The sequence below is a fragment of the Muntiacus reevesi genome, chromosome 9 (assembly GCF_963930625.1).
Source record: "Muntiacus reevesi chromosome 9, mMunRee1.1, whole genome shotgun sequence".
In the NCBI taxonomy this organism is placed as follows: Eukaryota; Metazoa; Chordata; class Mammalia; order Artiodactyla; family Cervidae; genus Muntiacus; species Muntiacus reevesi.
The window spans coordinates 84,655,501-84,683,485 of NC_089257.1; the positions used below are offsets into that span (position 1 = coordinate 84,655,501).

At 35.1% G+C, this 27,985-nt stretch overlaps 1 protein-coding gene across 4 annotated transcripts; it reads right to left on the bottom strand.

The window, feature by feature from the left end:
- On the bottom strand, nucleotides 1-27,121 carry DCUN1D5 (defective in cullin neddylation 1 domain containing 5). Of its 4 annotated transcripts, XM_065943921.1 has the most exons (8): nucleotides 26,731-27,121; nucleotides 24,579-24,670; nucleotides 19,390-19,460; nucleotides 18,886-18,977; nucleotides 4,605-4,713; nucleotides 4,411-4,515; nucleotides 2,390-2,492; nucleotides 1-351 (listed from the first exon to the last, which is right to left on the bottom strand). In XM_065943921.1, the coding sequence occupies exons 1-8, from the start codon at nucleotides 26,814-26,816 to the stop codon at nucleotides 296-298; spliced, it is 714 nt and encodes a 237-aa protein (XP_065799993.1). In that variant the 5' UTR covers nucleotides 26,817-27,121; the 3' UTR covers nucleotides 1-295. The 4 variants fall into 4 exon arrangements, with proteins under 4 accessions (XP_065799993.1, XP_065799994.1, XP_065799997.1 ...); XM_065943922.1 differs by lacking the exon at nucleotides 24,579-24,670; XM_065943925.1 differs by lacking the exons at nucleotides 18,886-18,977; nucleotides 24,579-24,670 and having other exon boundaries at nucleotides 26,731-26,775.
- Nucleotides 27,122-27,985: the final 864 nt, after the last annotated feature.

Here is a 27,985-nt window from a genome sequence, read left to right on the forward strand (position 1 = left end):
GACATCTTCACTTAAGGCCTTTGTCACAAATCTGAATCTTTATTGTTCTGAAATAAATGTTATAAACATAACTCAAAACAAAAACTTCAATATTCAGTCTCAGAAGAGGTGTGGCTCAATGCCCATAACATATAACAAGAAAACTTCCTTTAAAAAAAAAAGGAAAAAAAAAGTACTATGAGAAGTCTTTCATATGAATGAAAATGCACCCCTTAGGTTTTTTTTTCCCCTCATCTCATTAGCCTGTACACACGTCAGGATCAAAAGGTTTGCATTTTCTTCACAATACTTCTTGCTATGATGCTTGACGAACTTTATGCCACTCAACAAATTCATCAAGAAGAACAGGCCCTAGAAATAAAAGAAACAATTTTTGTTAGAATTCAGTGAACTTATCTCTTAAACTATATAAAACAAACTCACCACAAACGCTATGGTGACAATAGGAAACTGACCCTTCCCTTCTTTATTTAGGTGTTTTCCTCCCAGACTCCCTTCTACTTAATAGGTGCTTTCTTGGCTTTTGTTTTTTAAAAACATAAGGGGTTTTCCACAATGGATATTTGTAGAAACCACATTCTCAGGATTTAAGTGTTTCATGAACTCTCCGATAACTCAGTCAATATTAACTTCTCCCTTTTTCTAACTGCCCATGGTTTTCTACCAATTAATTATTAAACAATCTGAAAAGTGTTTAATGTAATATTTCTGTTACCTCACCAAGAAGTGTGTAAGTTTACTGAAGGTGTGGCTATATACTGTTCCAGGTACAGAACCTACTATAAATCTGAACACAAAGCAAGTACCTAATAACTATCAACACCTGCCTTAAGAACTACTGTAAAAAGATATTTTTATAATGCAGGGAGTTCAAATTTATTTACTTACATAAGTCAGAGAGGCAATTTAAACAAGCTCACTGTTTATTGTTTGGAAATGTAGGGAAAACTCATTGCCATAAAGCAATATGCTTGCCCTATTCTTCTTAAAACCCTCTGGTGATCTCACTTTTTCTCTTGCTTTTAATGGATATTTCTCTACTGTAAGAAAACCAGGAGACTAGCACAATAATCAATGACAACTGAAAAGAAACCTAGATGTTGTCATACTGTGGACCAGCATACCAGAAAGCAAGTCCAACACAAGCCACTAACTGGTTCCAACCTAATTCCTATAGAAGAACACAGGAAGAGTTCTGTCAGATTTTCTAACTTTTCAAACAAATCTAGAAGCTATATTTTTATTCAAAACCTCTCAGTTAAAACGTTGACTCAAATGCACATGAAAATATACATCTACAGGTCAGACAGTCCTTGAACTGCCAGTTTACTGCTGTAAGGTATTATTTATAAAAATATTAAATTTTACCCTATTTTGTAAATGGAAGACACAATATATACAGAAAGAAAGAAAGTTATCCTTTCTTCAGTATTTTGTTTCTTCAGTGTCACAAAAGTCCATTAACCTCAGTTTACATTTATAGGAAGGTATCTTTTCTGTGTGGGCTTCCCTGGTGCCTCAGTGGTAAAGAATCTGCCTGCCAATGCAGGAGACCTGGGTTCAAGCCCTAGGTTGGGAAGATCTCTTGGAGAAGGAAATGGCAACCTACTCCAGGATTCTTGCCTGGGAAATTCCATGGACAGAGTCTGGAGAGCTATAGTCCATGGGGTCGCAAAAGAGTTCAACATAACTTAGCAACTAAACAACAATCACAATCTTTTCTATATAATGCTTTGCAACATGAAAACAGCACATGCAGCCAAACCTGTGATGGGAATGAAAAACTTACAGCTCTAGAAAATTCATTTAGCTTATCTAAATAATTCATCATTACTTCCAACACCTATTCTATGGCATCCTGGGTTTTCCACTGAAGGGGGCTGACAGATATTTTAATTCAACCAATTCAAAAATCATAAATAGTTTATTTACTGTTTACTCAATAATTTCTGATGGAAGTTACTTTGACATTATTTGCCATACTGTGAATGGATATTATGATATTAAATTTAAAGCTTTTGCTACTATAGCTGTTTTGCTTTCCTATTTTTAAAATCATGACTGTACTTTTCTTACATAGTAAAATGCCAGGAAAGACAGGAAAAAAGCAGAATTTTAGCTTTTAGCTGCAGAAATCATAAATTTAGCTATAGTGCTCTGCTACCAAGTAACTGAAAATATTTCAATTATCAGCACAGATTTTATAATGGTGCTCAATCTAAGTTCTCTACCTTCTATACCTGCCTCCCCCACACTTACCACACAATTAAAACAAGAAGATCTGTTAGGAAGTTTAAACTCTTTACGGTAATGATACACAAATCCATGTTCTCACTTAATAGTTTTAAGAACTATATTTTCATAGGAAAACACTGCATTATATACTTACAAGCACCATCTTCATCATAGTTACTAAGATCAGCATGGACTGTTCTGCTGAATTCTAACACATTGTACCACTGATCTTTGTTCATAACGCGATACTTTGATTGCTGTAGAAAATGATATAAACATTTGGATTACAGAACAAGCAATATCTATTAGGATTTGACTTCAATAAACATAGTTGTGATTTTGTTGTGATTTAGTCTTTCCTTAAAAACAGTTATTCCTCTTTTAATTATTTGTGTTTCTAAGAGAATTTTCAGGGTCATTTAGATGTTAACATCTTCAAATTTATTTTTTCCTTCTTTTTTTTTTAATTTCTGAGGAATAACACAGCATCAATGGCCCTAACAAAAAGGGTAAAACTCAATAAATGTTTACCAATGATTACAATGCTGTGTAATCACCAGTGAGATCAAGCTATATAATGTTTCTTATACACAGTAAACTCCCTCCTGCTGCTTCTCATTAAATTGTTTCTTTACACAAGGTTTACTGTTTAGCCACATTTGAAGTTGGCATTTTTCAGGCTTGGTTTCAAATCTTACTTCTGTTACTTAATTGAATGAACTTGGGAAAGTTACTCATTGGCTAAGTGGAAATAAAACATAATTCAAAATGGTGTTATAAAGGTTTAAAAAGATAATGTATGTTAAACACCCTCCACACAACAAACATTTGAAAATATTTAGTTCTCTCAGCAACCTTTACACGGGAATATTTTTACAAGGAATGATATTTATCTCTGTCTCCAAATTACTAATATGAGGAAGATAGGTAATGTCCACCAACCAATCTACTTTTATTAGGCTAAAAGATTTAAGTGTGCACATAAGACCTTTTCATACTACTGTCTCTTATCACAAGCTTTAAACAAAACTAATCTGGGGAACTTGCTATGATAAACAATCAGCTTCATGAGAAATTATTTTCAAAGCAAAAGCATCTATATTCAAGAAATGGAAAGAAGTACACCAAAATAAGACAAAACTGCAAAAGCAAAAAAACACTATCAAAGCAAGAAATGGAAAAAAAGGACAGTATCTTCTTAGAATCATCTTGAACAACAGGTACAAGCCTTTCTTCTAAAACAATAAATACTTCCTTTATAAATTCAGCATACATTTCTCAGTAATCACTATATCTAAGTACATTCTCATATTTGGGGACATAAAATATTAAACTTTCTAACTGTGGTGTTGGAGAAGCATCTTGAGAGTCCTTTGGGCTGCAAGGAGATCCAACCAGTCAATCCTAAAGGAAATCAACCCCGAATATTCATGGGAAGGATTGATGCTGAAGCTGAAGCTCCAATACTCTGGCCTCTTGATGGGAAGAACCAACCCACTGGAAAAGACCCTGATGCTGGGAAAAACTGAAGGTAGGAGGAGAAGGGGACAACAGAGAATGTGATGGTTGGATGGCATCACATGGACATGAGATTGAGCAAGTTCCGGGAGATGGTGAAGGACAAAGAAGCCTGGCATGTTGCCGTCCATGGGGTTGCAAAGAGTCAGACATGACTGAGCAACTGAACAACAACATATTACAAGTTTATTCTAATTCTTTACATTGAGCCTAAGCTTTAATACTAAAATCAGTTCTCTTAAATTGATTTTTTCAGTCAAATATCTTGTATATAGAAAGAAATTTGATTTAGAAGCTTGAAATTTGTACACTAACATCAATTCTCTCCTGAAAAGTCCCAAGAAACTAATTTTACATTAAGGGCATTTGTGCTAAAATATATTTTTTGAAGATTTATCTTTGTTTTTTTTTTTGAAGGGAGAAGAGCTGTGAGGAAGGGAATACACACACCTTATGCACAAAATATATTAATGAACATGAACTCATGTCTAAATGAGAGCAGATAGGTATACATTTAAACAAATTTTCAACCACTTATACATATTTTTTAAAAAGCTACAGTATTACAAGTTTTTTTGTTTTTATTCATTTAAAGGTATGTTCTTCAATCAGCTTAAGTTTTTACATATTATTTTAAAAATAAAAACATATACATACCTCTAGGTACTGGTAAAATACGGAAAACAGTGGCCATGTCCTCCCAAGGAGAAGAGCTAACATAGACTTAGCAGTATCAATATCAAGGCTTCTCTGATCTTTATCCTAAAACAAAAGATAAAAAAGTTTTCCTAAGTGTGGTTTCAAGATAATAAAAAATATATTAAAACTGCAAACATGGAAATCCCACTTACCCTTGCAAAATCAAAGGCATATCTGTAAATATTCTTAAACGAAGAAATATCATTCAACTGTGAGCGCAAAAAGTCAAATTTGTTCTGTAACTTTTCTGTGCAGTCACACCTTAAATTAAAAAATCAAATGTTATATAATTAAGAAAATTAAAAGTATCTTTGGGGGTTAGAAAATAAAAAATAAATAAATAAATAAGTGAGCACATTCATGAAGTTAGTTTAGGTTTAAATTCTCTAATTCACAAATTTAGAATAAATGTTGCCTTCTATCTACCAATACATGAAAAAGGGAAAAGAAAACCTGGCAATCTATGAAAGGTCACTCCAATAACTTTTCTTTAAAAAAAACACCCACAACTCAAGCAAAAACCGCAAATAAAATCACAAATATTTGGTAGAAAGAAACATACTAAGATATGCTCTTTTACCACAAATAAAGTTAAAATGACAGAACAAATAAAATTAATCAGGCCTCTAACACAAATTCTCAGGCACCATCTTGGTGAAAGAGACTAACCATGATAGCTGTTAAAAGTTTAGTAGGTAATCCAGAGGAAATACATTATATTAGTGATTCAGTCATAAACTCAGATTCCTACTACATTTTTAGTCAACAAAAAATCAAAGTATATCAGTGACAGCACCTAACTTTACATAAGGTACATATACAAAAGAATGCAAACAAGTAATAGATGTTATCTCTAAAGGTATGACTAACTAAATATAAGGAGCTAAAGAGATGGAATGTTCAAAAGTATTACTGGTTTTCTGATTTTACCTGGGTTGATTTACTCCACTATTTAGCAAGAAACAAGGCAGACAGAGCTTTTCACAATTAGCACAAATCTCCAATCTCATCTCCAGTCAGGGCCCAATATCCTTAAAATTTAACTGTGCTCTAGTTATATTTCACTTACCATTCCCAAACACCATATCTATGCTTTAAGCACATATTATTTTATCTACTTGATATGCTGTTCCTTCTAATATTTTGTCAAAAAATTACTCATCAGAACTAACTCACAGTTTGTCCTGAGATCATCTGACAATCAAATTAGTTGTACCATCAAATTAGTTGTACCATCCACTGTGACCAATAGTTTTCAAGGCAAAACTGATTTCAGTACCCATGACAATACACCTAGCATTCTCAGATTTAACCAAGACTTTCACTGTTCTAAATCAACAATGTGATGTGTAGTAACATTGTTTTATTAATGTGTAAATATCTGAATAAATTTCTAGTGTTGCTTAATGCTTGCATTCTTAGAATAAGCCAAACTTGGTCATGTTACCTGTTTTATAGACTGCTGGATATTTCGCTTTGTTCATAAATGAGACTGGCTGTAAATTTTATTCTTTCACATTCTTTTTGCTAGTCTTGTAACAAGCTTATAGCATAAGCCTCAAAAAACCAAAATGAAAAATGGTACACTTTCTTCTGTTTTCTGAAAAAAGTTTACTTAGCATTGGATTTAAGATTTGAACAAACTACGCAGCTAAAATACCACCTGGGCCTTTTTACTAAGAGAAGGGAAACCTTTTAACTACTAAATCAACATTTTAAATGGTTATTAGACCATTCAGATTTTATGTCTTTTTGAATCAGTTTTGGTCATTTATACACTTTTCTGATTACTTATTTAACATATAATTTTATTTAAATATGCCAATTAAAATATTATTTTCTAACATGATTATTATATATTTTTGCCTTTTCTTTGTTCTTCTTGATTACCTTGTCAGAATTTCTTAATTCTCTCAATTGTATCTTTTTTCTACTTTACCAGGGTTTGGACACTTTTTATTTCCTTTCTTCTTTTTTCTTTGGGTTAATCCTTTTCTTAAATTAGATACCAGTTCATTTGGTTTTAGACTCCCCCCCCCCCCCCTTTAATATAATATTTAATGCTACAGACTTCCCTCTAAGTACAATTTTAGTTTTCACTCAAAGCTTTGTAAGTATTAACTGGTTTGATTATTCACTTGTAAATAAGGCCTTTACAAGAGTGATTTCAGAGGAGCTGTAAGGATAAAGTCATGCTATAATAGGTTTAAAAGAGCGAATGAGGAGAAACTAGAGAAAACAAGCCTAGACAATTGCTTTCAAAGAATCTGTTTCTAAAATGAAGCAGCAAAAAGCAGTAAAGTGTGATGGGGAAGGAAGGCAGAAAGTTCACTTTAAGAAAAAATAAGAGAAACAACTTGCTTCTAAGAAGATGAAGTGTTATTTCACGTCTCTCCTGTTAATTCAGTTAAAAGCCCTACACATTATATACAAAACAAACATAAAAAGACTCTGAAAGAATCTGAGAAATGATACAGTAGCATGTTCCCTGGGTTTTTTTCTTGCCTCATCTATCCCAGCTTGAAGTTGAAGGAGTCAGCAAAACAAAAATGCCAACGAGGGCAGACAAAAAATAAACAAACATACAAAAGCCTGCTCTCCCCCTCTAGCCAAAAGAAAGCAATCTGGCAAGACAGAAATCATTAAGGGAAAAAAACAAAGCAAACCACTCTTCTCCAGTCAAACACCAAAGAGAAAACTGGCTCAACCCCCACCAACGCCAGGAAAGGCTGAATGGGGAACTGAACGGTCCACCCTCACCAGGATATGGGGGTGCTCTGGGGGCTCAGTGGTCAAGAATCCTCCTGCCAATGCAGGGGACTTGGGTTGGATCCCTGAATTGGGAAGATCCCCTGGAGAAGGAAATGGCACCCCACTCCAGTATTCTTGCCTGGAGAATCCCATGGACAAAGGAGCCACGGGGTCACAAAAGAGTCAGACACAACTTAGGGACTAAACAACAAACAAAACATAGGATACAAGCAGGTCGCCCTCTTAAATTCTGCGGTGTCAGCGGAAACCACAAAGGGGACATGAACTCCCACCAGGCAGTGAAAAGCAGACACTCCTCCTCCACTTTGGGGGGTGTCAGAGGAGGATTTCGAGTGAGGGCTTTCAGCTTTACCCAGGAACACCGCCGTCACTCCAACAGCATCAATGGGGACAAAGTATCTGTGGAGGCCGCTCACCTCTGCTGACAGTAATGAGGACTTCCTCCCCAGAGGACAACGATGCAGAGAGGAACTTCACTTTCCATGGGAATCTGAAACTAATGAGGCAACAGCCCTCAATTCTCCTGCCCAAGTGGTATTAGAGGAAGTGAGCTGAAACAGAAGCCTCAGATAAGATCCAGACTTTCACAACATAATAATACTCCAATCTTCCAGGTTTCAATTAAAAAAAAAAAAAAAATTGCCTGCCATAGCAAGAACCAAGATCTCAAACAGCAAAAGGGCAATCAATAGATGCAAACACTGAAATGATGAAGATGTTTAGAATTATTCAACTCAGAATTTAAAGCAGTTATAAAAATGCTTCAGTAAGCAATCAAGAACAAATTAAAACAAATGAAAAGATAGAAACTATCAGCAAAGAAATTGAAAGTCTAAGAAAAGAAATATATAAAAAAAGAACCACAATTTTTGAATTGTAAAATACAGGGCAAACTTAAGCCCTAATACATCAGTAATTACATCAAATATAAGTGTTTTAAATATACCAATTTTAAGATTAGAGACTGACATAGTGGAACAACAGCAACAAATGCCCTAAACTCTCTGCTGTTCAGAAGAAACTGACTTTAAATATAACAATATAGGCAGGCTGAAAGTAAAAGAATAGAAAATGAAACACTGTACAAACAACTAAAAGAAATGAGAGGTGGCTAAACTAGTGTCAGCTAATGTAGACTTCAGAGCAAAGAATTTCTCAAACTAGAGAAGAATATTACATAATGACAAAAGGTCATCCACCAAGAAGACGGAACAATCCCAAATGTGTGCACCAGACGAGAGCTACAAAATATAAGGAGAAATAAATTCACAATTAGTTAGATTTCAATCTCTCTCTCTCTCAGCAGTTGCCAGAACAACACAGAACATCAGCAAACTGTAGAAGAATTCAACACCAACAATCAACAGGATCCAACGGACATGAAAAGAACATTCTACTCAATGGCAACAAAATACTTCTTTTCAATCTTAAACCATAAAACAAATCTTGACAGATATAAAATAACTGAAATCACACAGAATACTTTCTTCGACCACAGAGAGACCAAACTAGAAAGTAAAACTTAGAAATTAAACAGCCAAGTCCTAAATAGTTCATGGGAATGGAAACCAAAAAATATACTGAACTGAATGAAAATGAAAACAAATAAATTTTCTGAGATACAAAACAGTGCTAAAAGGGAAATTTATAGCACTAAATATAAATACAAATATTAAAGAAGAAAACAGTCTCAATCAACAATCTAAGCTCCTGCCTTTGAAATCTTATCTAGATTCCAAAATAAGGAGTTTAGATTATTGAAAAAGACCAGAATAAACCTATGACAAGTAGGAAAAGTAAATAATTAAAGTTTATCATTAGACCTGCACATATCAAAAGGATATAACTTTGATAATTAAAGAAGAAACAAACTCAAAACTTCCCTGGTGGTCCAGTGATTAAGAATTCTCTCTCTAAGACTTCCCTGGTGGCTCAGAGGTCAAGAATCCACCCATCAATGCAGGAGACATGGGTTCAATCTCTGATCCAGGAAGATCCCACATGCCTCAGAGCAACTAAGCCCACGCGCCACAACAGTAGAGCCTGGAAGCCGCAACTACTGAGCCCACGAGCCGCACCTGCACGGGCTCTACAACAAGAGATGCCACCGCAGTGAGAGGTCCACACACAACTAGAGAGCAGCCCCTGCTCCTCACAACTAGAGAGAAGTCATTGCAACAATGAAGATCCAGCACTGCCCTAAACTGGATGAATGAATAAACAAATAAACAAAAAAAAATTGTTTTTTAAAGAATTCACTTTCCAATGTAGAGGAGGTGGGTTCGATCCCTGGTGAGGAAACTAAGATCCCACATGCTGCAGGGCGACTTAGCTCATGCTCTGCAACAAGAGAAGCCCCCATGCAACACAACAAAGATCCAACATAGCCAAAAAAAAAAAAAAAAACACAAACAGGTGACATGGACCAATATTTGAGTTATGTAACTATTAAACTATTAAATAAACTGAATTCAAAAGTTAGAAACATCTATATAAGAAATATACAGGTTTAGGTGGTTTTACTGGAGAATTTCACCATCTTTGAAGATCAATTCTACAACCTCCTTCAAAATATAAAGTATAAGCAAAAACTTTCCAATTCATTTTATAAAGCCAGTATTACCTTTACCCTAAAATCAAAGACAATTAAAAAAATCATCACAAAGGAAAAAAATTTACAGCTATATATACTGATGGATGTTAATGACTTATTATGGTGATATTATTGCAGGGATCAAACCCATGTCACCTGTGTCTCCTGCATTGCAGATGGATTCTTTACCCACTAAGCTATCTTGGAAGCCCTTAATTTTATAACATATATGAATATTGAATCCTTATGTTTTACATCTGAAGCTGAAATAACATTTTATGTTCATTATAACTCAATAAATAAGAAAAGGAAAATAAAGTTATAGACCAATATCCCTCATGAATCCTTAACAAAATATTAGCAAGCAGAAATTAAGCAATATATAAAAATAATTATATACCATGATCAAGTAGGATTTATTCCAAGTATGCACTACTGATTCAGTACTCACAAAAAAAATCAACATAAGCATATTTAATGGGCTAAAAAAAGAAAAAGCACATGACTATATGATTTAATGCAGAAAAAGTGTATTTAAAGTATTTAATATCTACACACCTTAAAACTCACACAAAAAAACAGAAATAGAGAACTTGCTCAATTAAAAAAAAAAAAAAGCACAAACAACCTATCAGCAACAATACTTAATGGTGAAAAACTGGTATCTTTATCTCTAACATGGGGAACCAAAATAGGATGTCCACTATCACCATACTTGTTCAACACAGTAGTAGACATTCCAGCCAATGCAATATGTCAAGGAAAGGAAATAAAAGATGTACAGACCAAAGAAATAAAACTGTCCCTATTTTGCATCATAATCATATGACACAATTGTCCACGTGGAAAACCCAAAGAACACACACACAAAAATATTAGAATAAGTGTGTTCAGCAAGTTCATAGGATACAAGACATACAAAAATCAATTCTATTTCTATATATTAATAGTGAACATATAGATGCTAAAATTAAACATACAATATTTATAGTGACCAAAATAAAGACAAAATATTTAGGTTTATTTCTTACAATGCATGTATGTACAGGACATCCATGTTTTACAAAGAAATGAGGAAAGAAACCAAGCACCTAAGTAAATGGAGACATATCTATCTTGGAAGAGTCAAAGAGTAAAGATGTCAATTCTTCTCAAATTCACATGCACTTTAACAAGAATCTCAGTAAGATTTTTTTGTAAACATGTAAGATTATTCTAAAATTTTTGAAAAAGCAAAGAGACTGTAGTAGCAGAACATCCCTGGTGGTCCAGTGGCCAAGACTCCATTCCCAGCAAAGGTTTCACTCTCTGGTCGGAGAACTAAGATTCCGCACACCACCCAGTGTGAGCAAGAAAGAAAAAGGAGGTTAAAAGAAACTGTAGTAGCTAAAAAAAAATTCGAGAAAAGATGAATCAGTCTACCTGACTTCAAGACTGAGTACAGTTATAGTAATGCAGACTGCGTGGTCGTGGAAAAAGATCAACAGGCTACAACAGGGAACTCAGAACAGACCACACAAGTAAGCCCAAATGCTTTTGATGAAGGTAAAAGCAATTCAATAGGAGAAAGAGTTTCTGCACCAAATGGTAGTGGTGCAAATGGACATCCATAGATAAATAAACCAAAAATCTAAGTCTCATACCTTTCATAGAAATCAATTCAAAATGCATTACTGATTTAAAAGTAAAATGTAAAAATATAAAACTTCCAGGAAAAAAAAATAAGGAAAAATCCTCAGGATCTACGGCTAGGCAAAGAATTCTTAGACTTGACACTTAAAACACATAAGAAGGAAAAAACTAATAAACCAGACATCATCAAAATTTAAAACTTTTATTCTGTATAAAAGTCCTTGTAAGAGAATAAAAACACAGACATGGAGAAAACATTTTCAAACCACATAGTCAATGAAGGACTTAAATATAGAATATAGAGAACACACTCAAAATTCACAGAACACACTCAAAACTAATTTAAAAAATTAATCCACTATAGCTCTTAGACTCTTTTCTATTTTCCTCAAATATGGTAGGTCACCATTTTATTTATACCATCTCCTTTGCAGTTAGTTCATCTACTGAGCTTTAAATCTTTTATATATTTCACTTTTAGAAATTATCTGAAATCTGATCATCTAATACCATTCTTTTTTTAATACACATTAATGTAGTTATTTTATACTGAGATTGTAGTAACTCAAAATACTAGCCTTAAGGAGTCTTGTTTTGAAGTTTAAGATGTTTCCCAACTTGTTTAGTGATTTCTGATTGTTAACAATCACTGAACTTTTCTCTGAAGATATTGAGGCTTCTGTTTAAAATGCTTTCCTGTACAGAAGAACTGCCTCCACTAAACACATGGGAGTACTAATTACCTGAGACAATACTAAAATGCATTTTTGGATAGTGTCTACATCCTCATGACAAAGAGCTTTTTTTTGACGATGCCTCTCAGCTTGCAGGATCTCAGTTCCCAACCAGCAAGTGAACCCAGCCAGGACCATGAAAGTGAAAGTCTTGAAATCCTAACCAACAGGGAACTCCCCCCAAAGCACTTTTAGTTAAGAATTCTCTCAACTAGAAGCCCTTTGTCCCCAACTGTGTATGTCAAACCAAGCCCAAGCAATCAAGTCTCCATCTATTGGACAGATTTGGCATCAATAAGTAAATGTGCGAGGTTTTACTATGATTCTCATTGCAATTTGCCTACAGTTCCCAACAGGCATAAAAGGTTAACCCAGGTGACTAAGAACAGGCAGGTATCCTCAGGGTATGCCAGCTCCATAGAGCTCTATGGAATTACCACCTCTCTTAATTTTTGGCCTCTGATTTGTTTTTCTATAGTCAAGTACGTTTTTTAAAAGAAGTTTTTTATTTTAACCAACATTTAGGTGTGTAATATGGGAAACTATTTGTTTGCATATTTAGGATGCCGTAACTGCCAGAAATGGAAATCAAAGTTTGGATAAGTTAATCATCTAATTTGTCTGGGGCCTATTTCCTTACATATGAATAAGTACACAAAATGTTTCAAGAAGAAACAAGAAAAATTTATTCTTACCATTTACGAGAAATTCATTATTTACTATTTCAAGAAATGGCTTCTACTAGTGCAAACATTCTTCATTATATGAAAAAGTTTTAATGAAAGTTGAAAATGCAGTTAACTTCTACCAGAAGAACACGCAAAAAGAAACAAATTATCAGATTACATGCTATTATAATAGTGTTTGAAAACTGGGACATCTCAAAACTTCATTATCTCCAGAGTTGTCAACTGAGAATGTTCCGCAAGTCCGAGTCCTGGAAGTGACTGGTCACAGGTACTGCCTTTCCTGCCAGGACCTCCCTATAAGTAGGGGCCTCATTTTCTACATCTTTAGAGCTTCTTCAAGCAGCTTTTCACGTGTTTTGTTTTTTTTAATGATGTGACTCACATTTTCACAGACTTGAGATTCAGGAGGGAAAACAAGTTAAAGGATACCTCCCTACTTCAAAAGCTTTTTCTCTCAATACCTCCAGAATTCAAAAATCGTCCTCATGGTATTAACATAGGGCCTGGCATATAGACCCCAGCATTCCAAAACTGTCTGTTAAATAAAGGTATGAATATCAAAAATAAAACACAAAGTAGATGATGTATTACAAAAGGTTTCAAAATTCCCATCTAGGAAAAGGTTAGTGGAAAACTATAGTTCAAACAGAATTAAGTGTGTAAGCAGTGACTGACAACTCTCTCTAGGAGATAAACTAAAAGATTACAAGCCTTTCCAAATATTTTACATTCCATAGTTGTGTGTGCTCAGTTGCTCGGTCATGTCCAACTCTGTGATCCCATGAATGGTAGGGAGCCCACCAAGATCCTCTGCCCATGCAATTTCCAGGTAAGAACACTGGAATGAGTTGCCATATTCTTCTCCAGGGAGATACACAAAGTAACAATATTACTTAGGATGAGACCTCAATAATATAAAGAACAGTTTCAAGTCAAACAGAGAATTGAAATTCCAATTTTTCCACTTCCAGCCATGTGGCTTTAGGCAAGTTACTTAATCTTTTCCAGTCTGTTTTCTCATTTTAAAACCACAAAAACAATGAGACAGCCATAAGATTATTAATGAGAATCATATATTAAATGTGTAACACAATTCTCAGTTTGACAGGCTGAGTAAAATGGCTTAAAAATCATCTTCACATGGGTGGCTTTCTCCAAACTATCATGCTTAAATGGCTTATCTACACCTTCAACAGAGAAAGAATTTAATAGAACTGACAATCAATGCTTCTTCTTAAGTGAAAAAAATTAGAACACAAACCTCCACGTTTATCACGAACATCATAAAGACATGGCTGAACCCATCAAAACCAGTAAACACGTCCAAGCTGTTATTAACAGACAATTCTGATATTTAATCTAGCCCCAAAATAGACTCACAGGAGTGAATAATCTTGATACCTCCTAACTCAGCAAGTGTAGAAAGAATATTTCTTCTGAACTAAAAAGAACCACGTACTGTAAGTAGTATAGCATGGAAAATAAGAATAGTCTATTTCTGAATATCAAATAAAATTATAGTTTTCAGGGAACACTAGCACAATACAATAACAATCTTCAAAGCCACTGCTGTTAGAATGAATAGAAATGGGTTTAAATTTCAACATAAAGGCTTGGGGATTAATTTCCTGAATATTGTTAAACATTCTATTAACAAGAGAGACTTGAATTTCTGCTTCATTAATGACCTTTAAAATGAGAGAAAATTTTCATTTAGGTCTAAGTGTGGCTCTCTTCCTTGTCTTCAAGTCCCAATAAGAATGCTGAGACACACTGATGTTATAATAGGAAGAACTTTATTCACAAAGTTATGGATTTAGAACACTCTCTGAATCAGGTCTATTGACCACAACAATACAAAAAAATCCACCTCTGGAGGCATTTGGAAATGTGGATAGGGGACATTCTGAAACAGTCATGGTGACTCTGCGGGAGAGCAGAGGGGAAGAACCACGCCAACGATAACTGGTACTTGGGCCCCAAATGCTAAGTGAATGATAAATCATATGCCACACACAGTATAGCATACAATCTACTCAACTCTTCTACTCTCACCAAAAAAACTTATACAAATGTTCCCCATTCCTCTCTCCTTTAAGAAAGCAAAGTCTGTCAAGCCTTTACTCTTCAAAGTACGGGACTCAAGATGGAGACCAGAAGGTATACAATTTGTAGTCTACTGGAAGACAGCTTGGGGTACTACCATTCTCGTCAGATGCTATTCTTTCCCCTCTTTTTTCATGATCATAATCAAGTACACTCTTTTCAAAGATCTATGCCTACAATTTTCTCTAACAGCATGGTAATTCATCTCTGCTCCAACAACAAACTTTCAGCTGGTACATATGAGAAAAGTCCTTTGCTCCAGTAAGTATGGCAGAATAAAATTTTCAAGTATCCTTGGAATCTTGCCTCTATAGATGCAAGGAAGAAGATCCATATACAACATTTTGTGTGTAGCAACATATGTGCATTTTAAAGGGGATAAGGGTCACAGTTTTCCTAAGATTTTCAAGAGTCTATGATTTTAAAACATTTTTTTTTTAAAAAGAAAAATCAACTCTACTGAAATCATCCCCCAGATCTTTGATAATTCCTGTGCTCAAAAACCTGGTGGCTTCCCAAGCTAAAACATATGGTTTAAACTCTCTCAATATATTAGTCAAAGTCCGGCATAATGCAGCCATTATCTCAACTATCTGGAGTTTAAAACTGCTGTCAATTTCTTTTATGTACCTTTTGATTCCAGCAAACCAGACATATGTTTTTCCTTCTCAAGGCTCTGCTCACAGTTTTCTCTTGAAACATTTTCCTATATCCTCAACCATCAAAATCCTAATCATTGTTCAAGGTCTAGTTCAAATGCCACACCTCTAGTGAAGACTTGCCTGTCTACTCAGTGGAAATTGATCCCCTTAGCAGCTGCGCTTTCACAGTATCTGTTACTTTTACTCAGCACCTGTCCCATCCCACATGGATCTATGGTTTGTTTCTCAGTCATATCCGACTCTTCAGAGACTCCGTGGACTGTAGCCCCAGGCTCCTCTGCCCATGGGGTTTCCCAGGCAAGAATATTGGAGTGGGTTGCCACTTCCTTCTCCAGGGGGCCTTCCTGACCCAGGGATGGAGCGCACTTCTCCTGCATTGCAGGCACATTCTTTATCGCTGAGTCACTGGGGATTTATATTTACATAAATATACCTGCCCTGCTAGAATGTAACTAAGGGGTAAAATCTGTGTCCCGTGCCTCACTGTGATCACCAGTAGGCAGCACAGTATCTTAGATAAAATAAGGGTAAGTATCTATTAAATTAAATCTGACTTAAAGGGAAATCTGACTATTAATAAACAACAATGAAAACAAAATAGAGCAAAATATCTGGAAAGGATATGGCAGTCACATCCCCAAAACTTACAAAATGACCATTCTACTCCAATTATGTACAAATTCATACCCATAAATTCTTTCACACAGAAAATGACAATTCAGTTATGGAAAGTCTATATGAATCACAGCTTTAAAATAAATGTTTTCAAAAAAGTATTCTGAAAACAGTTAAGTACTACACAATTACAGATTTTAATCAACCATGGTTATGATATTCTACTATTCTTGACCATAATGTATGTCTTAACTACCAGACTCTTTCTATTCTTTAGCAGAGCTCTACTCAAGTTTTCTAAGGGTTAAAATTAATTAATTTGAAACAGCTGATTACATTAAAGTGGTTCAGGAATCATCAAATAACTACATTCAGGTTAAATTAAATTCTAAAAATATAAACAACTATAAAAAAAACCAAGTCTGTGAAATTTTATACTTTATATAAAACCAAGTATACTAGAAAACTATACATTTTCTTAAAAAACTAAGAGCTCTGTCTCTTTTGGTTTACTTTGTAAACTATTTTATACAAGTTCCTTATAAGAATATTCAGGAGATAATAAGACTTAGCCAACTAAGAAAAGATACTTTGTACATCACACAGCAATTTAGATCATCAGAGGAAAAGAACTTGTTTTCCCAGTCAAGAATGCTTGCCTAATTTTAGTAACTTCAAGGCTCTACACTATAGTGGAGTGAAGTGAAGTCACTCAGTCATGTCCAACTCTTTGACTGTAGCCTACCAGGCTCCTCCATCCATGGGATTTTCTAGGCAAGAACACTGGAGTGGGTTGCCATTTCCTTCTAGGCAAATGGGTAGGGGATAATACATGAGTGAAACAAAAACCTCTGAGTCAATTTTAAGTGCTAAGTATTACTTTTATTATGTAAAGTCTGTGAACTTCCTACTGGAAAGATTAGCTAATAATCAATATGTTCATGGGTTCATCAATTTTCCTAGCATATACCTAAAGCCATATGTAAACACTAGAAACATTTTTGTTTATATGTTATACAGAGGCTCCTTATATAATATCAAGTTATTCAAAAGCAATTAGAAACTTTTGGTTTAAAAATATGCAAACACTTGTTAGCTGAGATATTGAAAAATGCAGGACAAAAGCAGCAGCAGGAACAGTACAAAACGCAACTGTAATGCCAAATAAAAGGTCTCACAATTAACAAGCTATGTGACAACCAATACAGGTTTAAATAAAACAGACTGAGCTGTATAAAATTCTTTATATTCTTTGCATACTACTGTATATTTTATCTTTCTCTAAAAAATTAATTAAATGGTGGGAAACAGTTCAAAGAATTTCAGAAGCAACATTATTTTAATCTGGCATGTTATGACACCTAGATGAAAGGCAGAATTTGTGGTCTTGGTTATAAACACTATGATTTTAAAAGCTAATAATGGCCTTCTACTTTATGAAGAGTGCTAACAAAGGAAAATACAAGGGATGACACAATAGGAAGTACAGTATGCTAGATTGGTAATCAGGAAATTAAAATTCTAGCTCTGCTATTCTTAGTTACATAGGAACTATGTAAACTTTGGCAAAAATTTTCTTCACCTCTCTGAATTTTAGACTCCTCATCTCATCCATAAATAATAAAAGAGAGAGTTGACTTTGTATTCTCTTTTCTTTATATCTGTGTGTGTGTGTATACACACATAAAATATCTAAATGTTAATGCTGGTTTAAAAGGAGAATTAGAAAACATTAGACACTGAAAATTCAAAAATATTTAAGTTTCATATGAACAAATACACTTGAAAAAACAGGTATTCTGAAAGTTAAGGATAGGCAAACAAGGAGTAAAGAACAGTTAACATGTGTTAATTAAAAACATACAACAGAAAACTAATTACCCTCCAGTTTGGGGCTCCAAAAATATTATAAATTCATGCCTGCTCTATTTTAGAATGTTGATTATTAATTACTTCCTGGATGAACATCAGGAATATGACATAATATAAAATTAACACACAATTACCAATTGAAACTAAGCACACTTTACTCTGGAAAGCCAAAATCTAATTATTTTTATAAAGAAGCAATTTTGTAACTTAGAAAAGTGTTCAAAAGCAGCAAACAATCTGAAAGTATACAACTATAAAATGGCTAAATGTTGCACATTTAATGCCAAACAGTATTTTTACTTTTACTCTTTAAAACTGTCATGTAACTCACTTCAAATTTCTTTTTTTTTTTTTTTCAAATTTCTTTTTTAAGTTGTATAAAACTGAAGAGAGGAGGCCCCAGAGCTCAGAACTGCCGAAGAACAAACTACTCACGTAGTAAAATTCTATATTCTGAGAAGGAAGTCCCTCATTGCTCAAACATTCCATGAGTAAATAACTTCTATCATAAAGCTCTAATTAATGCATCAGGAGAATAGGTGGGTTTTAACAGAACTGTTCTTAAAAGATTCTTTCTTAGAAAATATGAAAAGTGGAGTAACTGTTCATTTGCCAAAGACCGTAATATAATTTTTTTCAATCCTGAACTGATTGTTATAGATTAAGGTGAAGCCTTACTCCTGAAATTACGAAGCACAAAATATCAATTAAGATTTTCAAATAGGCCATCAAATTTGTTTTTTAAAAAAATTTCTTACTGTAATGAAGTCATCCCCTTTAACCATTCTTCCTTGGTAAAAAATCCCATGCTTTCAGCCTCCAATTTCCACGCTAAAACTAACATAATAATCTGGAAAGAACAGAACATAAAGGATAGGGGAGAAGTCAGCACAGAGATTATCATGTCTATATTTATCACGGAGAGCAATTTTATACAACTATTTCCATCCTTCAACTATTAAAGCGTACAATCTCTGGAATTAATAACTGTAAAGAAATTTAGATGGGTCAATTTCTTAAAAGCAAAATATTCTAACAGTTTCTGAAGGTAGAATCTCTCTTACTCTATTACAAAAGACATTTGTATCAAGAAAGATAATACATGCCCAAGTTAAATTCACTTAAAAAAAACTTAAATGAAAATTTGCAATATTCATGAAGAAACAAAATCTTCTTATAAGATTAAACTGTTCCAATTTTTAGAAATTTATGAATATGCTATATCCCACTTGCATTCCATTCTACTTAAAAATAAAACATACATTTTCAGGTTCAACACCAATGTCTTCACAAAATTTTTCCATTCCTTCTGGCCCTACAACTTCATCAGGACCTTCAAAGACAAAAATAATTTATATATTTTATTGTTATAACTTTATATCAACATAAAACAGAAGCCACTGTGTTAAAGGAATTTATGAATATATAACTTTTTTTGTGAATAACTGACTGAATTTTGACATACCTTTGATAGAGCATGAATATTTGTAGTACAGATTAAATTTTTTTTAACTTTGAAATCCTCTCTGAACACATTATAAAATATAATTAAGGACATACAAACAAACATTAATCACTAGGTTGTACAATCACTTGAATCTATCCTTAAAAATACATTTACTGAGAGCTTCCTCTGAAGAAATTTTTTGACAACGCATCAATATAAAGAAGCACAGGAAGGTTTCAGCTGCTCATTCTACTAGAATATGCCAGTACCAACCCACAAATCAAGACAGTAAACAGAGAATATCTGTTTCTTACTAAAACAGATGGTCATTCATTAACCTTCTGAAATATATCCATAAAAATTTAATACTTTCAAGATATAACAATAATGATATAAGAAAATGGCTACATTGAGATTCTAGAATGAGATATTTTCCTAGTAAAGCATGAATATTATGTAATCTTAATGTGGAAATAAATGCTTAATTAGCTATGTCTATCAGTTCAAAAATTAAGGACATTTTCCCTATTTTTTCCCTTGGTAACACTAAACATTAGTCAGTACATCAATTCTCCTATTTTTTATGTTATCTTTTGACTTGATAAGAGTAAAACAAATTTGTGACAACATGGATGAACCTCAAGGGCATTTTGCTAAGTGAAACAAGTCAGAGAAAGATAAATACAACGTGAGCTCACTTGTATAGGGAATCTACCAAAAACAATCAAACTCAAATACAGAGAAGTGATTGGTGGTTGCCAGAGGCAGGGGTGGGCAAAATGAGAGAAGGTGTACAAACTTCCAAATTTAGTAAGTCCTGAGGATATAACATAGAACAGGATGACTATAGTGTTAATAATACTATTTCATGTATTTGAAAGTATCAAGAGAGTAAATTCTTAAAAGTTCTTATCACAAGAAAACAAAATTTGTAGCCATATGTAGTGACAGGTGGTAATCATTTTGTGATAAAAACATATATCATTATGTTGCATACCTGAAATTAATATACCTTAATTTAAAAGACTAAAATAAATTTTAAAACTAAATATGATAGAAATATGTTTACCATACCTGGTTTTTGAAAGGAAACAGTCTCCAAATGTTAAAGTAGCTAACAGAAACTTGTTTTCCTTTCTTAAGGACTAAAAATACTCCAGCTTATATGTCATGGACTAGACCAAGGCTGCTCAAGTGGCATTTTATATCACCATCATTAGTTCATAAGCACCACATGGGGCCAATGTCCTATGGTAGAAAAATGTAACCACCCAGTATGGGACCAGTTAAGCTTTCATTGTCTCAGATGAGGTCCAGACTGCTAAGATGATGTTAACACATAACCTGAAACTAAATGTTTTAAAAATTCTTTGGTCTAAATAAGTATTGTACTTTTTTATATGTGAAATGTTAAAAGGTTATGGGGTGGTAATTATAGGAAACTTTCACTTCCTAATATACATTTGTAGGCTTTTTTATGAAAATGTGTTAATTATGTAATTTTAAAAGCACACATACAAAATTAAGGTGTTAAAAAAATAACGAAATGTGCATTCTTATATGTGGTTTGGATGAAAATAAAAACCAGTTAAAAAATTGAATGGAAGAAAACAAAGTTTTTTTAAGTCATGATTGAAATATATTTTAAACTTTCCTAATGCAGCAAGAAAGCAAACTTGCCCTCCACACTGCCATCACCAGTAATTAGAAGAGAAAGCTGAAGAGTCATATCAAGAAATATCAGTTACTGTCATAAAAAATAGTCTCCCTAGAAAATGGGAGACTACTGATTAAAATGTGATAAGAATCAAGTTAAATTGTGTTATATAAAGATATATAAGATACATGTAAGACCTTTTTGTAAATGTCAAGTGACTTTCACAAAACAAATAACAACAATCTAAATCTAAAACCAAGTCTGTACTAATGTTCTTTTCCCCAGATCACATAACATCAATTATACTTCTTCAAACAAACTCTTCCAATAAAACTACTTTCACGGTAAAACCTCTGGAGTAGAATTTAACTATTTCAGGCACAAAATGGGTTTCTACTCAATTTAAGAAGCTATGAAAATGATTTAGTTCACTCTACCAGCTGGCTACTTTACTAGGACTAAGCAATTACATCCCCTTTTTTGATTCTTTATAAGACTTTAAAATGCCTTTTCACTTCCTACACCTTTCTTCAACAACAGGCCTAATATATTCCTGAATCCCTGCCAGTGCAAGTATCACTCAAAATGAGAGGTCTTATGAAAGGGAAAAACTATCAGGCTTTTCACACATCACTTATGACCTACAATATCTTATTAACAAGATTTGTGGTAAAATATTTTGTTGCAGTTGTTTCGCTCAATCATGTTGGACTCTTTTGTGACCCCATGGACTGCAGCCCGCCGGGCTTCTCTGTTCATGGGATTTTCCAGGAAATAATACTGGAGTGGGTTGCCATTTCCTCCTCCAGGAAACACTTTTAAAATTTAAAAGAAAATCAATTTTCTGATGGTTTAATAACCATACAGTTCCCAGCTATATCTGCAGGGTCTAAAACAATGCCAGCCAGAGCAAATGCTCAGGGGGGTGGAAAATCTGCTCAAAGCATGACAAAGCATCTTAAACATAAGCTACATGGGAGCTACACTGTTAATTTTTTGGAACAGTATTATAAAAATATACAACCAGTAAATCTGATGCTGCAGTACTATTACTCTTTTAATAATAGCTAACATTTATTGGGTTCTAACTATATACCAGGTAGAGTACTAAATGTTTTCTTTACATGTTTTATCTCAGAAGGCACAATTATTGTCTCCATTTTAAACAAGGGCATCTCAGTTACTCTATCTGACAAACAACTAGCACCTCCTCATCGTTTAGGTCTCTGACTGAAGCAATCTCCAGAGAGGCCTTCCCTAGTCACCTTATTTGAAAGTCCATCCCAACTTTCTACTTTCTATCCCTGTATCACACCACATTACTTATAATCCTCCACCATCTGTAATTATCTTGCTTATTTACTGTGTCTTCCCCACTAGAAGGCAAGTCCCCCAAGGGCAGGGATCTTGTCTGACTTGTTCACCACTATATTCCCAGGACTCAGCACAGTGCCTGACACATGGATACAAGTGCTCCATAAATATGCATCATTTAATGAATGACAGAAAATAAGTTAACCTCAAGTATACTTACTAATTTTTGGAAAAGGAAAATTGGCTGCCGCATACAAATTTTAAAACAAGAGAGTAGCAGTTAAGCATAGGCTACATGGTCAGAAGGACCGAGGTTTGAATCCAGGCTCTTGTCACTGTATGATCTTACCTTGGGCAAATTACTTGATCTAAGCCTGTTTCTCATCTATAAAACAAGAATACCACCACCTACTTAGCAGAATGGTCACAAGAAAAAAATCAGATAAAGAATAAAGATAGCAATTAATCTGCTGGCTATTAAAAAGTGTTGGCACAGAAAATAAATGGTTGACTAAATCTAATCCTACGCTACCTAGGAAAGTCCCTATCAGAGGTAAAACAATCAAGCATGAAAGAAAAAAAAAAAAGACTAATTAAGTTTATGTATCTAGTACCCTTTATAGGTGAAGTAAGATGACCAGCCTTTGATTCTATATCTTACCATGCATACCAGTAAAACTGACATTTTGAATACTGGGTCAACATTTCAAATGGAGGCCAAAAGAAAATGAATTCCCTCTATTTAATTTGGGTTAGTGGTTGTCTTGGGATGCCAGTAATAGCAGCTTTTCTGGTCTATAAAGAATCTGTTCTGTTACTAAACAAGTTTTAAATTATATTGTTGAGATTGCTCAGAGGATACCAACAGTGAAGCTACTGTCTCTCAAAAATCTTTTTTCCATACATAACCTAAAACTAAATCTTAAGTTCAAAATTCCCTTGAGATCTAAGCCTTATTATCACTAAATATAAGACAATGACTGCATATACAGTGTTTTATTCTAAACAAACACTCTGAGGATGATAGATAAAAGGGGAAAAAACCCAAAAACCCCAACCAGGGAGCCAGGTAAAAGAAGGAAACAGTTGGGGGTGAGGGCAAATTTAAAATCAATAATTCCAAAAATAACTAAATCATTCTAATGATTCTATGGGGAAAATGTATAAAATTTAATATGAATTAATCTCCCCTTTAACTGCTATGAAGAAGTTAATAATAAATGGGAAACAAAGTTTATTTTTCATATATTTAACTCTGGCCTCATCCCAGGCTTTTGACTTCTACCTCTGGACTAGTCTCATCCTAGACCTAGAGTTTTTCATTCATCACCTACAGGATTTAGTGCAGGTTAAACTAGCTTCTTCAAGAAATTTTCACTGACACTTTCAAGGTTGGGTTATACACTCCTCCTATGAACTCTCACAGTGCATCTTCCTAATATATTAATAGCATATAGAATACTATACTAACATCAGTCTGTTTACTTTCTTATTTATTATTGCATCTCCAGTGGAAGTGAATGGCTAAATAAATAACTGTATTAAAGGGTAAAACTGTCACGGAATGATATATGAGTTTTAAATCTTTTACTATGTCTTCCCAAAAGTTTCACAAAAAAAACTTTCAGAAAATACAGGCTTATGGTTCAGAAAAACTTCAAAGAAAACTGAAAAGAAAAACAAGAACCATATAAAGTATAAAATGTTCTACTACACACTGTTTTCCAGAATACCAACTCTACTATAGCCAATGGACATAAAAAATAATGAATCTATTTACAAATTTTACTAACAGTAAATGAGTTTCACCCTACCCACTAAACATATACTGAATTACATATTTTAAAAAATATCACCCTGAAAGGGCACCAAATTCTTAGCCTAACCATAATCCTCAGTCTTGACCCTGGATCTCAGCACACAGCACTAACACATAGCAGGCCTGCAATAAATATTTGTTAAATGAATGAATCAAAAAAAAAAAAAAAGCTTTAAAGCATGTGACTGATATCTTCTTATATTAATTTCATTACCTGCATACTCATAAAACCAAGCCAGGCACTTCTTGCTTGAAAAATGTTCCTCTCCACTTATTAGTCTAGCAGGGGGTTGGGATCTGCAATAGCTTAGAAAACACACAAATGCCTAAGAATTTTATCAAGTCTCAACTTTTAGTGAAAAGCTAAGTTCAATATGAACTACTTCAATTCAAACCAAAGTCTTTTCTTTTTTTTTACAGTTGGTGTTATATGGAAAAACTGTAATTGTTAAATATATGCAATTTGAAACAGTAATCTATACATAAAAATCTCTGGCTAACAAAGCCCAAATGCTACTTTGCTCACTATCAAATACCAAAAATATCACTAAAATTATTGCTCCCAGATTTCAAAAGACCACACGGAAGTTCAACCTAATGGTATCAATGCAAGACTGGTAGTTGGGAAAATATAAATCTTTACAGTGATTCTGCTGATTTGCATAGAAATTCTATATGTGTATAATTTGAAAATGAACCTTACAAAGTATATTTTGATACTCAGGGAATCAACATTTCAGAATATTATATATTAGGAGTTGTTTATTTACCATCTACCAAACTTAAACAAACATTTTAAAGATAAAAGATATTATAGGACTTAAAGATATAATTAGATTCCACAGATTAAAAAGAAAAAAAGTACACAAAAAAACTCTAATAGATCATACTAGTTCAAATAATTGGGCCAAAGCAGTTTAATACCAGGATCTATCTTTTTCATAAAATAATTAAAATTTAGAAAGTTCGTAAGTGGCCTCTAAAATTTAACAGAGAAACTTTTCTCAAGGAGCTCAGTTATACTACCACAGTGACAGGAATGCTATAACTTCTGCAACTATGTAATAGTTTTTGAAAAATGTATTATAAAATAAGGATGCCAAATTAAAATTATAAGTTGATAGAGCAAAGTATCACCTGAGTGCTAAGAATACTAACGGCTCAGCCGTTTTAATGTGCTTAATTTATTTTAATATGTTATACATTTAAGATTGCTACAAGTTAAAGTAAAAGAAATCTAATTTGCATGCTTCATACAAATATAAGCTAGTGGAGTATATGTCAAATTCTAGTATGAGTTATTAAGAGGTATAAGAAAACAGCAGTATCTTTCACAGTAATAGTCAAATACCCTCGGGCTCTTCTGCCAACCACAGTAAGAGGAGGAAAAATCCAACCTATTAAAAGATGAAGCAGACTAAAGAGGTCACCTACCTTACATTTTAAGCAGATTTCTCTTTAAGGAGAGCTCTATCATTATCTCCTCTTAATAATGCTGGCTACTTTAAATGGTAGCATCTGAAGTTCTTACATTAAGTGCCAACCAGTAAGACAGTCAAGACATCCAATAAGGAGATTAAAAAAACCCACTTCTCACACGTAAATTGCAATGATTTTTTGCAGCATACACCGTTGCTGTAATGCCTTAATGACATGCTACAACGGAACCAAAGAGCTATTATACAACTACAACTCTGCATTGCTTTCTTTTTCTCCAAGAAGATGCAGAGTACAATAGCTCTCAAATTATTAATATTTATGTTGAGAGTTAACAGCATCCTGATGGCTAAACAACAAAACGCATGCAGGGCCTTTTCAACTTTGCACATAGCGACTTGGCTACGGAGGCACTATAGCCAGGCACTTATTTGGCAGGTGGAGGCACTATGCTTCCAGAAAATGGGGCTCCTGCTGGGATGGTCCAGGTTAGATCACTCCAAATACTAAATCTGGAGGCCAATTCCAGCACAAGGAGCTTCTCTTTCTGACTCCCAAAGCAGCAGTCAGGACGAAATTCCTCGTGCTCCTTTCTTCACAGTCTACAGAGAAATTCTAGAAGCGACCCTTGCACGGATCTGTACACTGCCAGGTCTGGACTGAGGGCGGGGGAGGCTTAGGGAACGAGGGGTCCTCGTCTCCCCGACCCGCCCCGGCACGCAGACTCGGACGGGAAGCGACTCTCAGAGTCCCTCAGCGGCGCCTGAGCACACAACCCAACATGAGGCGGAGCCCGGCACACTCACGCGGTCCGGCGCCTGCCACCCCAGTTAACCTGAGGGGGCTCGCCTCTCCCCGGCCCGGCCGGCCGCCTCCTCTTTCGGTCCTGCAGCAAAAAGAAAAGACTGAAGGGCAGGGGGCGGCGGTACCTGGAGATTTTACACTTTTTGAGGCCTCCGTCTTCCGCCGCTGCCGCTGCCACCCCAGGAGATTTTCTCTTCTTCTTCACCGGCATCTTCCGCCCTCCCCGGCGGGGTGGGCAGGCGAGCCGGGGAAGGGGGTCGTTGCCTGCTGAGGACTCCTCAGGGCTGGCTCCCGCTTCCCAGAGACAGCAGCGAGCGAAGGAGCAGAGCCGCCAGCCCGCCCCCGAGCGGCGCAGCCCGGCCGCCGCTCGCTCCCAGGTCCCCTGCCCGTCCTTCTCAGCGCAAGGCCGCGGGGGCTCCCCGCCTGCAAGCACTTCGGCGGATCACACCGGCGAGAGAACGCAAACGGCGCGGCACTACCGCCAGTCACACACTCCGACAGCCAGAGGTGCTGCCTGACCCGGATGCGGATTGTCCGAGGCCGGAAGTGACGCGACTCAGAGACGGACGCCGGGAGGGGCGTGGACCCGGGAGGGGCGTGGCTCCTCTCTGCCTAGCCGGGTTATTCTGTGAGACCGCCTCCCATGGAGAAGCTGGGGGTTACTGACACGTTGACCGCCTTTAGTTGTCAAAGCTATCCCAACTTTTTTCACGAAGCTTCCATCCTGCCTTAATGCTGATGGTAATTCCCTCCAAAATGTCTTAGGAAACCACTAATACGCTGCAGGGTGCCATTAATTGGTTCGGAATGGACATGTGATTCTAGGCAGGCCAATCAGTGCCAAAGACCTGAAACTGAAGCATCGGGAAGCAACTTTATTTCCTATGGACTTGAACCTGAGAGGAGGTAGAGTATGAAGCCAAAACTCAGAAGAGATCTGAATCAAGCAGAAAGAAAAATCAAGAAGACATTTTATGATATGAGTCTGTGCTGTACCCTAGAGTTTTCAGATACTTGATCAAATAAACCTCACTTCTTTGCTTATGCAATTCTCTGTCACTAGAACCAAAGGAATGTTATTTTTGGATCCAAATAGGAACAAAATCAAGTTTCTATAAAGAAATACTACTTGTCAGTAGAGGACAGAGAAACATGTTAAAACTCAGTGTGATCAGCAAAATCTAGACTATCAGAAGATTTACAAGAAAATGACTGAGATTCAACAACAAAGTATTAGAGTGAGGGAGAAAAAAGGAAATTGTAAAAGATATTTTAAAAACAGATCAGTGGGGGGAGGGGGGATTGGGATGGGGAACACATGTAAATCCATGGCTGATTCATGTCAATGTATGGCAAAAACCACTACAATATTGTAAAGTA

Coding starts and splice junctions, on each gene's coding strand:
- DCUN1D5 (XM_065943921.1), bottom strand. CDS start 26,816: ATGCCGGTGAAGAAGAAGAGAAAATCTCCTGGGGTGGCAGCGGCAGCG. Junction 24,671..26,730: donor AAAAAGTGTAAAATCTCCAG/GTACCGCCGCCC, acceptor GTGTTTTCTAAG/CTATTGCAGATCCCAACCCC. Junction 352..2,389: donor CTATGATGAAGATGGTGCTT/GTAAGTATATAA, acceptor TTTTATTTCTAG/GGCCTGTTCTTCTTGATGAA.